This window comes from Eupeodes corollae, chromosome 1, assembly GCF_945859685.1.
Source record: "Eupeodes corollae chromosome 1, idEupCoro1.1, whole genome shotgun sequence".
NCBI classification, from domain to species: domain Eukaryota; kingdom Metazoa; phylum Arthropoda; class Insecta; order Diptera; family Syrphidae; genus Eupeodes; species Eupeodes corollae.
The window spans coordinates 82,869,025-82,885,090 of record NC_079147.1 but is presented as its reverse complement, the minus strand read 5'-3'; the positions used below and the strand labels follow the sequence as shown (position 1 = coordinate 82,885,090).

The 16,066-nt window shown below is 35.2% G+C and overlaps 1 protein-coding gene across 3 annotated transcripts in view; it reads left to right on the top strand.

The window, feature by feature from the left end:
• The window catches only part of LOC129953695 (uncharacterized), a 248,377-nt gene extending 234,042 nt beyond the window's left edge, over positions 1-14,335 (top strand). For all 3 annotated transcript variants that reach the window (XM_056067035.1, XM_056067037.1, XM_056067036.1), the window contains one exon: positions 10,435-14,335. In XM_056067035.1, coding sequence (XP_055923010.1) covers positions 10,435-13,187 — 2,753 coding nt within the window. In that variant the 3' untranslated portion in view covers positions 13,188-14,335. The remainder of the gene's footprint in view (positions 1-10,434) is intronic.
• The last annotated feature ends 1,731 nt before the right edge of the window (positions 14,336-16,066 follow it).

Genomic DNA, 16,066 nt, shown 5'->3' with positions numbered 1-16,066 from the left:
TGACATCCCTCTATCTCCTCGATCGCGCGCTTCTCATGCTCTCTTTTTTTCCGTCTAAGAAGCCGGTGTTCCTCTCTCCTCTTCTGCTCGTAGAGCTCGCGAGCAGCTCTAGTCCTTTTGTGCAGCGCCGTTTTGTATGCCTCTTGTTTCGCTGCGTGCGCTTGCCGGCATTCGTCGTCAAACCAGGGGTTTCGCTGTGATGGCCGTGTGAAACCTAGCACTTCAGAAGCGGCATCTCTGATGGCTGCAAGGCAATGTTGCCACTGGTTTTCAATGCTTAATGCAGGAAGCATAGGACTCCTTAGGAGGTTACTAGAGACTCGATCGGAAAAGGACATGGCAGTCTCTTGCGATTGTAGCCGTCTAACGTCGAATCTTCTCACAGTACCTCCTTGTTTTGGCTTGGATCGGGATATCCGTAGCCGTACCTTGGCTACAACGAGGTAGTGGTCCGAGTCAATGTTGGCCTCTCGGAATGTTCGGATATCCTGGATACTGGAGAAGTGTCGTGCGTCGATCGCAATGTGGTCAATCTGGTTGACGGTTGATTGATCAGGAGATTTCCATGTCCCCTTGTGGATATTAAGATGCGTGAACTGCGTACTAGCTACCAGAACGTCTCGCCCCGCAGCGAAATCGACCAGCCTGAATCCGTTGTCGGAGGTGGTGTCGTGCAGGCTGTATCTCCCGATTATGCCACCAAAGATGTCTTCTCTTCCTAGCTTGGCATTAAAATCTCCTAAGACAATTTTAATGTCATAGCCAGGGCACTGCTCATATGTCTTGTCCAAGAGCTCGAAGAACATATCTTTGGTGTCTTCATCTTTCTCCTCTGTTGGGGCATGCGCGCATATTAGGCTTATGTTGGCGAATTTAGCCTTGATGCGGATTGTCGTGATGCGCTCGCTCACACTGTTGAAACTCAAGACTTTTTGCCTGAGCCTAGTTCCAACAACAAATCCACACCCAAATAGACGCTGTCTTTGTTCTCGGTAGCAGTCGCCGTAGTAGATATCGCAGTCTTTTAGTTTGCGTTTACCCGGTCCATCCCATCGCACTTCTTGGATGGCTGTAATATCTGCCTTGCAGCAGTTTAGGGCTTCCGCTAATTGTTCGGCTGCACGTGGTCTGTTAAGGGACCTAACATTCCACGTACATATCCGAAGTTCGTTGTCCTTATTTCGTTTGCGTGGGTTGTCAACAGTGAATCCGTCCGTATCCGAGGCTTGTTGTTGCTTCGAAACTATGATGTTTTTACGTGGCCAGGAAGTCACCCCGACGGCACAACCCCCAGCCTGGAGGGCCAGATCCTTAGTATAACTCTTCCAAATACAAATTATTAATAATTAGAACAAAATATGATCTTAAAAACCCTCCTAGGGAACTTTTTGTTTATCTGCAGCTTACCTTTCATTAAACCTTACAACTTAATTTTTAAAACAGGTTAAACAAATGTTAAACTCCACTTGCCCTACAAAGAAATTGAATCCCTATGATGAGGCTTTATTTCATCAGGCAAAGAAGAAATGATATAAACAAAAATTTAGGCCCAAATTGCAATTTTTAGAATGTATTCAAATTCTAATTCCAAGAAATATTTGATGAATACCACTTTTACACATATCTACCCATAAAATGTTAGGTTTGGGATGAAAGACTTCCTTAGTTCCAAAACATGACCAACTGAGTAAAACAAAAAAGATATGTAAAATAATTTAGTTTCACTTATTTACCTTTTATCTTAAATTCTGTATAATACCCAGAACCATAACTAAGAGTGTAGTTCTAATTTCATTAAGCCCTACACACATTCTCGTACATGGATCCTAGATCTCTTGAGATTAAACTTATTCCATGACAAAGCATTATTTTCGGTTTAATTGATGTCTTATCAACAGTAGATTCTTACTTCCTTCTATCCAAATGTTAAGGACATTCTTTTTCTTTCAAATTCGTCCTTCCTGTGAGAGTGTGTATCTTAATAATAGAAATAGGCCTGTATAAGTATATTTACTCTACTCTAAATATCTATTTGATGGAATTAAAACTAATTTATGTAGAAACCATATATCTCATTGAATTGGGATGCATCACAAAATCCTTTACACTCTTATGACTTTGAGAGCTCTCTATAACTTTCTTGTATTGCCTCCAGAAGAGGCCCTTTTATGGACAAAAAACGTATTAAACACTACCTACTCAAATATAGAACATACATTCGTATCGTAGATAGATAGCCATATCAAAAGGACTAAAACACTTTGCAGCCTTGGTTTTTGGAAATCTCTGGATGGTTGAAGATATCCTCTTTATACACTATATCCAATTGCGTTTAGATTTCAAATTCAATTTGCTTGCAAATTAACACCTTCACAGGATGCATTAAATGCGAATTCCAATTTCAATTTAGAATAAATGAATTCTTCTTCTCTTTTGCCTGAAATGGGATCTTGTTTTGTTGCCTATAGAGAGAGAGATAGAAAATGCTCTGGACTTAGGACGATGACGATGAAATTCGAATAATGTCCTTTGCTAGTTATTGGTACATCTCAAAGGGAAGTGCATACGTACAAAATACTGGCAACACAGCACGTAAGCAAATCCAATTTGAATCGGAAAGTAGTAAAAGACGACAACTCGATCTGGAAACCTTAGGATGCATTCTGCTCCTTCAAAGGTGGAAAAACGAAATCACTGAACGAAAGCATGAATGTCCTTGCAGCATGAGCAATCTGAAACTCAACATATGGGTGGGTGGTTGCAGTGTCTAAGGCGTGCAGTAGATGGACATGTGTGATGAAGAAGCATCTGCAATAACTCTTAATAATATAAGAAGCATTGGATCCTTTTCCTTACTTCGTTCCGTCCGTCCGTCATCGACGTGTCGTCGTTGTCGTCAGTATAAGAGTGAAGAGCAGGGTTCTTTTTTCTAAGGGAATAGTGCAGAGGCCAATACACTTCCCTATTGTGTTGAGTGGTTCCTGTTTCCTTAGTCCTCTGCTAACCACGACGAGCAACTTGAACCGAATAGATGTGGTTATTTGCTTGAATGAGTTCACCTCCACAAAGCTTCCTTTCCTCCTCAGACGACAAAGTATGAGCATGTAATTTGCATTTCCCTATCCTCATCGTTGTCGTCGTTGTCGTCGTCCTCGAAGTTGTTGTCGTCGTCGTCTTTATCGTTCTCGTTGTCATCATCGTCCTGGCCATACATTAGAAAACCTGCATTGATTCTTGTCAATATACACCACTCGAGAGCGTTCATCCTTCGAAGGATATTTATGTATATGAGAGGTGCTTCATTTTGTGTATAGGTTTTTGTGTGTTTGGCAGCCTCCTCTGCGTCTACATTCTGCGGTATGGTCAGGTGCTTGATATGCAAATTGCGTATTCCTTGAAATGCTCATATTATTTATTTTTGTTAGTTTCCTTTTTTCTCCTCTTCATGGAAGCTTAATGTGGGGTTTGTTGTGTCTGTGTCTAGGGTGCGTGCATAAATGATGTGGGCTCTCTGATGGCTATGGTTATGGCTGTAGAATAGTCCCTAGAAATGCTTTGTTATAAAAAGGACTCTTTTGTTGAAGAAATATATATTTGCATTTTAAGGACCCACATCATCTACAATTCACATATGTATGTAGAAGTATATGTATGTATGTACATAAGGATTGGAGTATAATGTGAGAAGAGGAATTTTCTTCTTATTTTCGATGGAATCTAATGAGATATTCTTTGATGGAATTTAAATATTCATTGTGATGTAAAAAATATATATACATATGTATGTTTTTTACTTTGGGCCAATGATGTTGATGTTGGATTTTGATGATGACGATGTGTCAAGAGGGTTTTATAAAAATATATACAAATTGGTATTTCTATTGGATTGTAAAGAATGTTAAGTAGACTATCAAATTTTGGTTTTTAGTGATGATGATGGCATAGGCATTGGTAATTCGATTCAATTGGTTTTGGATTGTTTTTTTCTTTCTAAGGCTTTTGATTTAAGTACTTAGAATGGTTTATATTTTATATCGCAGATTTCTTTTGAATTTGGTAAACGTTATTGCCTTAGAAAGGCACGATTAAATGTCTTTTATAGTTTAAGGCTGCAAAAATCATATGGAAGTGATTAATATTTGAAGGGAACTAAGATGGTTTTTAAAATTTAATAGACTTATGACAAGAAAATCCCTTGCGACATTTTTTGGAAAGTTTTCATTTGATTAAAGATCAGGCATATAACAAATATCTTACGTGGCTTAATTTTGTCCTTAACGACAGCAGGTAAATTGTTGCGTTAGTTTTTCTAGAATCTAAACCAAAATCTCTTAAAAAATATGACGTGCTATTTAATTTACTTCATATGTCTAAGAGTTTTAAACTAATACAAAAATATTTAAACATGGAATTCCTGGTTTTTGGTGGAATTTAAATTTAATGAGTTACGAAGTTTGCCTCTAAAACTAAAACTAAAAAATTCTACAAAAATTACTACACACAATTTGTAATGACAAATTTTCGTATCGAATACTCGAGAAATTGACTTCAAAACGGGTTATTCTTACAGAAAGGTCCAGCAATTGGCGTTTTTTATACGAAACATAAATTTGTAAGAATTATTTTTCGACTAAAATATCTCGGGTACAAAAACAAATATCGAAACCAAAGTTATAATATCTTGGAAAAATCCAATTAATAACTTCTTATTTTTTTTACAAACGAACAATATAAAACTATTACAAAATTTTTTGACTCGATTATCTTAAGAACCAAGAAAGATATTGACTTTGAACTTTTTGAAAAAAAAATTGACAGGAGACAAATGAAAAGTTATCGCAAGCCACTTTTTGACTTCATAAATGATTGATTTTTTGACATATCTCGACGTTTCAAGGCTCAGAGAGTCTTAATCAAAGATTTTTAGAGAAAAGTCTGTGTGGGCATGCGTTTTCGGGAAGTCTTTTTCGTCGTCCATAACTCAAGACCCAAAAGATATATCGACTTATGTTTGTTATACAGTTTAAACACAAAGAATGCAGACTTTCAAAAAATGTTTAAAAAAATGAATATTTTTGTTGACACAAAATAAGTATCTCACGAACTAATTCGACTAGCGAATACAATTTAATTTTATATTATACAGTGTTACCCATTATGAGGTTTCAAACGTAAACGTAAATAAAACACATAGGCCCATAAAGCATGAAAATTTTGACATTTCTCGACGTTTCAAGGTCTCTAGAGTCAAAATAAAAGATTTTTAGAAAGATGTCTGTTCGTGCGTGAGTACGTTAATTCGTACGTCAGTACGTTCTCGACTTTTGTTTGTCGTCCATAGCTCAATAACCCGTAGAGATATTTGTCGTCTCCAAAATTTTACGACTAAAATACGATTTCATCTATAAAACAATTTTGCGCAACGAAGAATAATGTTTTTGACATCTGATAAAATTTTCAGAAAAATCGAATTGACAGTTTTTTTATAAAAAATAAAAATCTAAAAAAAAACTTTACTCAAAGTTGGTAAAAATTGAATATCGAAATATTGAGAAAAATTGAATAGACAGTTTTTTTACAAAAAATAAAAACCTAAAAAAATTTATAAAAGTTGGTAAACATTGATTTTCGACTCAAATATCTTTTCAAAACTTTGAGATATTGGCTTTAATTTACTTTTATCTTTCAAAAAATATTGTTGTCAACATTCAGTAAAAATTTGAAAAAAAATCGAGTTGACAATAAAAAAAAAAAAAAAAAAAACCGAAAAAAAAATTAACAAAAGTTGGTAAAAAATAATTTTCAACTCAAATATCTTTTCAAAACTTTGAGATAATAGCTTCTTACTAATTTTTACTTATAAGAAATATTGTTGTTAACATTCAGTAAAATTTTGAAAAAAATCGAATAGACAGTTTTTGTACAAAAAAATAAAACCTAAACAAAATTTTACAAAAATTGGTAAAAATTGATTTTCGACTCAAATATCTTTTCAAAAATTGTAGATATTAGCTTCAAACTAATTTTATCTTTTAAAAAATATTGTTTTCAACTTTCGGTAAAATTTTGCAAAAAATCGAATTAACAGTTTTCTTACAAAAAATAAAACTCTAAAAAAAAAACAATACTAAAACTTGGTAAAAATCTAGTTTCGACTCAAATAACTTTTTAAAAATTAAAAATATTGGCTTTAAACTTATTTTATTTCACAGAAAATATTGTTTTCGATATTCAGTAATTTTTATATAAAAATCCAACAGTCCGTTTTTTCAAAAAAAATAAAATCTACAAAAAATAGTACGCAAATTTGGTAAAAATTGATACAAGTACATATAGACAAACTTTTAAGCAAGACAAATCGACAGACGGGATGGGAAGTTATCAGTGTGGGTCGCATCCCAGGCTCTTTCTTATTATAAAGTTGTACGTTGAAATTATGTGTGAAACTGTATATCATTTAAATGACCACCACGCGAATTGTTGCACGCATTGATTCTTTTGAGATATTTTCGACCACTATTTGACACATATTGAGGTTTATCTCAACCATAACTTGACGAATTATGGTTTTTGAGTGCTCAAGATTTAAAAGTTTACCTGCATACACCCGGTCTTTCGTGTAGCCAGACAAAAAAGTTCAAGCAGTGTAAATTTCAGACATTCAACTGACATGTTTAACAACTTAGTTTGACAGATTTCGAATAAAAATGCACTCTATACCTTTCTAATTTTTCCCAAAAAGTCTGTTTAAAAATATTTCCTATGTTTTAAGATTTGAAAATGTACCTTCAAAATAAGTTTTTCTCAAACATTTAAATGCCATTTTATTTTTCAAAAAATCTCAATTAACTTATTTTTTCAAAAATCATTTTAAATTTTAATTTTGTCTTAAAAATAATTTTGGTAAGCACTAAATAAAGAGCTTACATTTTACATTTTAATTTCGTCAAACAAAATTAATATTTTTTTAAAAATAAAAAAAGACATTTTTGATCATAAAAAATAATCATAAATATTTTTCATTTGATCATCAAAAAGAGTTTGCACAGAAAGAGGAGAAATCAGTGCATTAGTTCTTGAGAAAATTTAAAAATTTCAGTTGTTTTTGACAGCAAACCAATTTTTGGTGAATATCGTTAAATTACTAATAAATCTTTAAATGAAATCTTTACTTATACAACTTAACTGTATAAGCTTTTTGGCTCATATGAAACCCCCCCCCCGGGATCATCAGTTGGTAAAAAATAGATTAATTTGTGTTGCGTTTTTGGAAAAGGTTGAATTTCCAATTCATATTATGTTCTTCGTCCAGTCCTCAGTTAAAAGTAGTACTTTTAGTAACAAAGTTTAAGGAAGTAAAATACAAATGTTCTTTTGATGTACAAAAAATAAAATTTTTCAGAATATTAAAAACAATAATTTTATAAGTTTAAATTAGTTTGAACCCATAATTTCAAAATTTCGAAAAGATATTTGAGGCGAAATTCAATTTTGACCAACTTTGAGCAATGTTTTTTTATAGGTTTTTATTCTTTATAAAAAAACTGTCAATTGGATTTTTCTCAAAATTTTACCAAATGTAAAGAACGTTATTTTTCGTTGCACAAAGTTGTTTTTGGAGATAAAATCATTTTTTATTCGTAAAATTTTCGAGGTCTCAAATTTTTATTTCAGTTTTTTTGATTTATAAAAAAACGTTAATTGATTTTTTTTTTCAAAAATACATTGGTTTGGAATTTTGTTACAATATATAATATCAAATTAAATTCAAGTATCTTGCGTAATTGGTTCGTGAGACATTTAGGGTTAACCAAAATGTTCATCTTGTTTTAAAACTGCTACGGTAAAAAAAAACACCAACACATTTTTCTTGAAAGCCCTTTTTTTCTGCAAACAATCTGTATAGCAAATTTGAAGTCGAAATCTCTTTCTTTCGACTCTTTTCGGATCTAGGGACCTTGAAACTTCGAGAAAGTCAAAATTTTCAAATCGACAAATCGGACCCATTACAATAACGTCCTGTGGGAAGTTATAAATCAATCAACGGATTTTTATAAATCAAAAACACTGAAACTGAACGAAGAATAATATTTTTGACATCTGGTAAAATAAATTTTGAGAAAAATCGAATTGACATTAATTTTACAACAAATAAAACCTTAAAAAAAAAACAACTAAATGTTGGTAAAAATTGATTTTCAGCTTAAATACATGTTCAAAAAATTAAAATCTACACAAAATTTGTAACAATTGATGTTTGATTCCCGATATCTCGTGATAAATAAAGGTATTGACTTCAAAATCAATTGATTCTATGCTAAATTTTGATGTCAAAAGAAGATAATAGTTTAAGAAAAATTAAATCTGTATTTTTTTTATATAAGAAATACAAATTTTCAAAAATCCTGCTTAGATTGGTAAAAATTAGTTTCCGACTAAAAATTTAGGAAACAAAAAAAGATACTGAAATCAGACTTATTTTATCATTATGCAAAGCATTTGCCAACTTTTAGGTTTGTTTTCTAAGGAAATTCAATTGAACAAGTTTTTTTTTTAAACACCAAAACAACAAGAAACCGATAAGAAATGGTTTTTGACTCAAATATTTTGAGAGCAAAGAAAGATATATTGACTCGTCTTAGTCTCGTCAAAATCAAAAATATTTAGATCGTGGGTTTGAATCGGCTTTGGCCACAATTGGTTTATTGCGTTTCTGAAAGTCTATCTTTGCGATTCATTTAAAATCAACTAAGTTAAACAAATTACATTGAGAATAGTCAAAATAATGGTTGTCTAGGTAAATTTTTCAAATGGATAAATTTATAGACATCGAATTAACATATTGACTTTTTTCAATAATATTCTTACTTTTTATTTCAAGTTTAACCTCCCTCCGAATAATCTTTCCTTTTGAAAAGTTAAATATCGAAGTTTATAATGCAGGCATTTTAAGGATTTAAGTTTCTATTTTCACTGAAAAATTCTTAAATGTTGGCTCCTATTTTTGAATGATACATATTTTATAAAGCTCCCGAGTTTCTATCCAAAATCTGGGCGTCTCAAATACATCTTCTGGATCCACCTAGAAACTATCTTTGCCACTCAATTTTCGAAGACCAACATTTTTTACATTCCATAGCTCTATTCTAAAACTTGTTATGTATATAGTATGTATTTTTAATTGGACTTTAACAAATGAAATGTATGGTCAATTCTATTCATTTTTACCTTCCAGAAAAATTCAATCCATTTTACAAGTGTTTGAACTTGCCCCGAATGACTCATATTTAAACTAGCCCTGATCATCAATATTTGATTCCACATGAAGAAACTGTCAGCAATGTGATTGTATTTCTGTAGATGTATACATTAAACACCATTTCTACCTTTTTAGTCCAACAACAAACTTCTATCATTTTTGAAGACTGCTAACAAATCAGTGAATCTTTGCTTAATTGACTTGATCTCAATAATCTCATTGTGGAATAAGCTTGTTTCACTATTTGCAGATAAAAAGTCTTACCAATAACAATTTCTGATTGAACGTATTTTTATTGCTAAGAAACTTCAAGGCTTTCGGTTCTCCAATATTTCCTTACAAAATTTGGAAGTTACATAAAATATTAATCTGAATCTGAAACTCTAATATGAAAATGCAATTTTTGCAGGATTCTAAATAGTCCTAGAAAAATATCAATCACTGCGAATATTACACATGTACCTTTATTGTATGTGAGCGTATTAAACGGATTAAATACATGTATAGATCCTGTCCTACATAAAATGTTTGTGGTGTAGCATAACTATTCCACTTCAATATTTCAGCAAAAAAAACTGAACAATTAAATTTTTTCCATATTTAGTATTTTTTGATGCTTTCAGACCTTAAACCACAACAATCCATCAATTTCAGTATGAAAAAATACAAAATTCTTCTGTAAATAGGTCCTCAAAGGATATAAGCATTTTAGATATCAATGAGATGACTTTCATCTAAATTTAATATTGTTGTACATGGTGTGTACAGGAATGCATCATGATATATTTGAATAATTTACTAAAAAACATTTTAAAATCCATTCCAACTTTTGTGAACACAAAATTCAATGTTGTTTGATTTTTTCCATTCCCAAACTCACTTAAAGCTCCAAGCTCCAACCCATATGCGACACATTAAGTGTGAAATAATTCTACTAAATTCTTACCTATCACCACCAGAGCCAGAGAGTGCTCTTAAAACACAATACGTCCATTTTCCTCTTTTTCAAAGCCAACACTCTACCCGTTTCCTCTCACACCTCCCCAAAACCAAGGGCCTTGTTCAAAATACAAAACAAAAGGAAAAAATACAAAACTTTACAAATGCATAATATAAAAGGTTTTCCAATCGTTTTTAACACCACTAAATGTATATCTTGTCTATGTCATTTCCAGGTTTAGCTGCTTCATGTGAGACTCTCCTGTTGGCCGAAATGTCCGTGTCACGTTTTATTCCAATTATTTTAAATAGTGGACAAGTACATAATGGCACCCTAACGAGTACGGACCTAAACAATGCAACATCTACATCGGGAACGGCATCGGCATCGGCGCTGACCAATGCCACATTCACAAACCAAGCGGCTCTAAATCGACCAAACACAACAACGTCATCATCATCATCAACTCCAAGCAACGAGCCACAACAACCAACATCATCATCACCCCCAACGACGACGACGACGACGAGGTCAGCGGCAGCGGCGACAATGACAACGACTGCAACAGCGACTACAAGTACGACCTCGTCGTCATCATCAGCTTTTACATCAAGCTCATCGTCGACGACGACGACGAATGCCACAATCGCCACAAACAGTGAAATCATTTATAAATTCTATGTGCCCGAAAATGTTGGTGTTGCCACCGCAAGAATAACAATTGGCAATGGCTGCCTGACATGTCCGGATGTTGGTTTCTATATCCAGGCAAATGCACTGCCCACTGACACCAATTACATCCAAAGTACAATCATAAAGCCCAACCAAACTGGTGAGATATCCATTGAGTTCTATGTGCACTCGAGTGCCTGGCACTTTATCCGGCTTCGATTCGAACAGTTCCAAGAGCCCTCCGCCGCATCAATGTCAGCAGCAGCATCAGCATCAGGCGAATCTGCTGGATCTGTCGTATCGGAGGGAACACCGTCAACAGCCTCTGTTTACCCTGCCTCCGCCGCTGCTGCTGCATCATCAGTCAGCAGGTCGTCTAGGGCATCGTCATCTATGCATCTTGAGGGTTTTACCGATAATCAGAGAATTCAACATCTGTACGCCATTGATGAGTACCAGAGGTGGGTGGACAGTGCAAGCGGAATGGCTAGTACCGTCAATCCGGATTCTGCCGATGACGATGTCTCTGGCCACACAACATCGAACACCACTTGGTACGAGATGGAATACTCGCTGCAAATTGATTTCCATAATCTGGCAACAGAGGACGATGAGGAGACGGACGGCGGTGGTGGTGGCGGCGGCAGCGAGGCTGGCAGTGTCCCTTGGAAACCAATAATCTACCGGGACATGGAATTTTACCCACTCCTACGACAGACCTACAGAGAGTTCTTCATGTTCGACTACGATCTCATACCGGACAGCAATGGGACAGTTCCGCTTGTGCTAAATCTAACCGCAGGCACACCGGCCGGTTTTAGTTTTGAGGTTGGCGATGTTTATGACATCGGAGGGACTCTAAGCTTTGCCGTTTCTATGAAGCACGGCCTCAAAGGACTCGATTTGAAAGGTACACCTCTGCCATCGACCGAACGCAGTGGCATTTTGGCAGAGAAACTTATTGGTCGGCCGCCGGTTGGAAAGGACTCCGATGACAAAGAGGAGGACGATCAGGCTTTGCCTCGCAGTAACCAGACTATAATCGTTTGCATGCGAATGGGAGAACCTGGGGAGCCGACTTGGCCAGACAAATGCCGCTATGGAAGGAAAGTTCTGCCAGCATCCAGCATAGTAAACAACACCGACTCAAACACCAGCACCGGACTGATTCATGTTCCGTTCCCGGAAAGTGGTCAGTGGTATGTAACCATGGGGCTCTATTGTCATGGAGCAGAGACTGCAGCACGAGTAACCATCATAGACAGTGTCAAAGAGTTCGTTAAGAAATACGTGGGGATGTTGGAGACAATGCGACCACCCTGTGCCTGTGCCCATGCCGCAAAGTACTACCAGACGTGCATAAACGACAGGAAATGTGTGGCACAGATGAACGAGACTGAAACCCTCAAGATCAAAGAATGCATGATGGACTCAAAATGCTCCGATGACTTCGTTGATATGACGAAAAAGTTTGAAAGCCACCACAAATTTGCCACCGAGCAACACTTCGCTTTGGACAATTGCAACACCTCGGTGGTGTTTACGATATCGTCGAGTCCCTGTGTTGCGGGTCGATGTGGCCGCTTCGGCAGGTGCTATCACTATATGTCGGGAGGCTTTGTCTTCTCCACTTGTGTGTGTATGAAGGGTTATCGAGGATGGGACTGCACCGAGGACGCACAGGTTCCTTCGAGCATTTCAATTCTTGTCGCATCACTACTCCTTACACTTAGCAACCTCCTTTTCATACCCAGCATTTACATGGGCGTCCGCAGGAAGTACTACACCGAGTCAGTGATTTACTTCTTTGCAATGTTCTTCTCCACATTCTACCATGCCTGCGATTCCGGTGAGGATGAGTACAGCTTCTGTCTGGTGAAGATCGGGGTGCTGCAGTTCTGCGACTTCTATTGCGGCCTTCTGGCAATCTGGGTGACACTAGTGGCAATGGCCCATATACGGCCGCAATTCGTCTCCCTGCTGCACATGTTGGGCGCCATTTTGTTGGCTTTCGGAACGGAACTCAACAAGCAAAGTCTTTGGGTTTTCCTAGCCCCAGCTCTCACAGGTATCTGCATAATATCGGCGAGTTGGGGACTTCGCTGCCAGAAATCACGCAAACTGTTCCCCGCCAAAAAGTACCTCAGCCTCTACATGCCCCTCGGAACGGTGCTCGTCATGGTGGGCCTCGTATGCTACGCCTTCCTCCAAACCAAGCAAAACTACCACATCGTCCACTCAATATGGCACATCGTGATGGCCCTCAGCATCCTCTGCCTGCTGCCCAGCCGGAAGTCCTTCATCCCGAAGTGCTAGCATTCGGCTTATACTCGAGAGTTTCTACTCATCGAACAGGAGTTCTATATGTGAATTTCGGAGCACCAATCGTAGCAGTAACAGCCTCAGCAACAGCAACAGCGACTCCACTTCTTCTTCTTCATATATGCCACTATTGCCGCGCAAGCTAAAACAACCTTTAACTAAGCGAACAAAACAGAATAAGAAACAAAATAAAGCTTCTCGTACTACTATAACTACTACAGATCCGGCTACGCAAGTAACGGAACTGCATCCTTTAATAGAAGTGAAAACATGACCTAAACTAAACTTTTTTTAAGCATGATAAAATGAGATAGATAGATGAAGAGTAAAAGTAACAAAAAGAGAAAACAAATATTTTTTGAGTATAAACCAAAGGAAAACTTAAGACATAAACAAAAACAAAAAAACAAATCACAGAGCCTTACTAGAATTGAGATTAAAAATATAAAAAAAAAAACTACAAAGAAATTACTTTTAAACAAACAAACAAAAAGAAATCAACATAAAGTATAAAATTAAATATTATATAATTATTAAAAATATTTTAGTGTGTAAATTTGGAAATGTAAAGTGTAAATTTTAGAAAAAAAAAAAACAAAAACCAAAAACAAAAATCGAGCTCAAGAGTTAAAATTAAGAAAAATAAAATACACAGCAGGCATAGATATGTAGGAAAATCCCTGAAACGCCCAAAATTCGTAAATGTAAATTTTTGTAACTGATGGTAATGATAACAGTAAGAACAAACAGTGTTGTATGATGTATATCTAATGTACAGTGTTCTCTATTTTATACAAAGATTCTAGGATTTTTATTTTGTGAGCGCTGCTAAAACAAAAATATTATTTTATAAAATTAAAATTAAACAAAAACAAAACAAACAAACAAAATATGCTTTGGATAAGCTTTTAGTATATAGATAGGTAGATATACAAACAAACAAACATACAAACAAGCAAACAAACAAAACAAAAACAAACAATTATTTATGTTGACAGTGTTTATTTTGTGTTGTTAAAATAACTATATACAATTTATTTGATAATACAATATTTAGTTTAAAGCTTTTAAAGAAAGAATTTATTTAAATGTTTAAGTTTGATTTTATTTTAATAAATTTTATTTTTATATTTTATGTTAAACTTTCTTATTTCTTACTCCAATTTGTTGTTTTTTGTTAGACTCACTTTGAAAAATTGTGTGAAGGAAATTTTGAAAAGATACTGTTTTTAATTAGTATTATTTATTAGTTTTTCCTATTTAAAATAACTGATCATCTGGGTTGGATAAATCGATGAAATTTGGCTACAATTATTCAAATCCTGAAAAAAAGTGTTCAGCCGAGTTACTGGCAAAGTGTTTCTTCGACAAAGTTCAATATTACGAACACAAAAGAAAGCAACTGCAGTCGGTGGTGCAAAGGTTCACCAACTTTAAAGTTGAGAAATATGGTTTCTGTCAGTGGTTTTGAGTGTCTATTGTGATTTAGGGTTCAATAATAACGAATGAAAAGCAAAAAAAAATATTGAAGCTGTTAACGAACGTGAGGTTTTGTGGAATTAGTCCAACAAAAGGTACAGCAGCTGAACCCAAAAAATTAAAACAACACATGAAATGCCAAAAAGTTTCATGCTTCATTGTGGATACTTAAGAAAATTTTAGACACATTTTGACAGCTCTTTAGCTGCAGCATACATTTTCAGTAGCATATTGTGTTCCAGGCACTTACTTTGACATATCTTATAGATTATGGTCTAAACAAAAAGTCCTGTAAGCAAGAGTATGGCTGAAACAAGAAAATATACGTTCAGGGAAATAAGTCCACCACTCATTGAGGACTACATACATTTCAGTAAAGTGGTCTCATTTCCCAAAGTTCGTGGGAATGCGAAGAAAGCCAGAAGGCAAAATTTAAACAAGGCCAGAAAATCAAATAAATATTCTGCGTTTTCAAGATTCTGAAAATATATTAAATACAAATTTAAATTTTTAGGGGTTTCTATTAAAGTTGGGTCGATAGATTGTTAGTGAGATATCATGAGGTTTTATTTAATATATGTGTGAAATAAAGAGTGATTTTTTAAAAGCTATAGAAAAGTTTACAAAAAAAGCACACATAAAATTAAGAAAAATGCATGAAATCTTTATTCGAGTCGATAGTACGGTCCATTTAATTTAATGTTTGAAGATTATTTCATGCAGATGTTGGCCTTGACTGCGCCTCAAATGGTCCATCCGCTTAGTCCAATTTTGGCATACCTACTCTTTCCAACTTTCCGCCGGTATCTCATGAATAAATGCTTCAATGTTGTCTTCTAATGCGTCAATTGAATTGTCATGCAAGTCAAGCTCTTACATTTTGGGCAAACAAAAGTTGGATATCATCTCACGGGAGCACTCACCATTCACAGTTACGTTACGATTCTTATCATCTTTGCCACCAGCTCATAAACCGCTTTTTCTGGATGCATTAGTAGCTGTTGCAATGCTTCTGGCTGATATTCACTTCAAAATAGACAATTCTGCTGAACACAATTTTTCGGTTAAACAGTGGATCTTGAGCCAACTTTTCAAGAGCGCATTCACCAAAAATTTTACGTTGCAGTAGGTCGTTTGGCTTCAATTCTTGCACCAGCTGTATTTTGAAAGGCATCAAATCTAAATCCTCCCGCAAAATTTTTCACGTTGTTGAGTAACAGACGCCCAATTGATGCGAACGGCGACGAATCGATAATTGATGGTTTTCATTATCACTGGCTGATACAGGTGCGATATTTTCTTCAGTTCGCACTTTTCGTAAGCCTGTTGGTGGTTTGATGTCCAACAATGTAAACTTGGTGCGAAATTTAGTCACAATAGCCCCAATAGCCGCT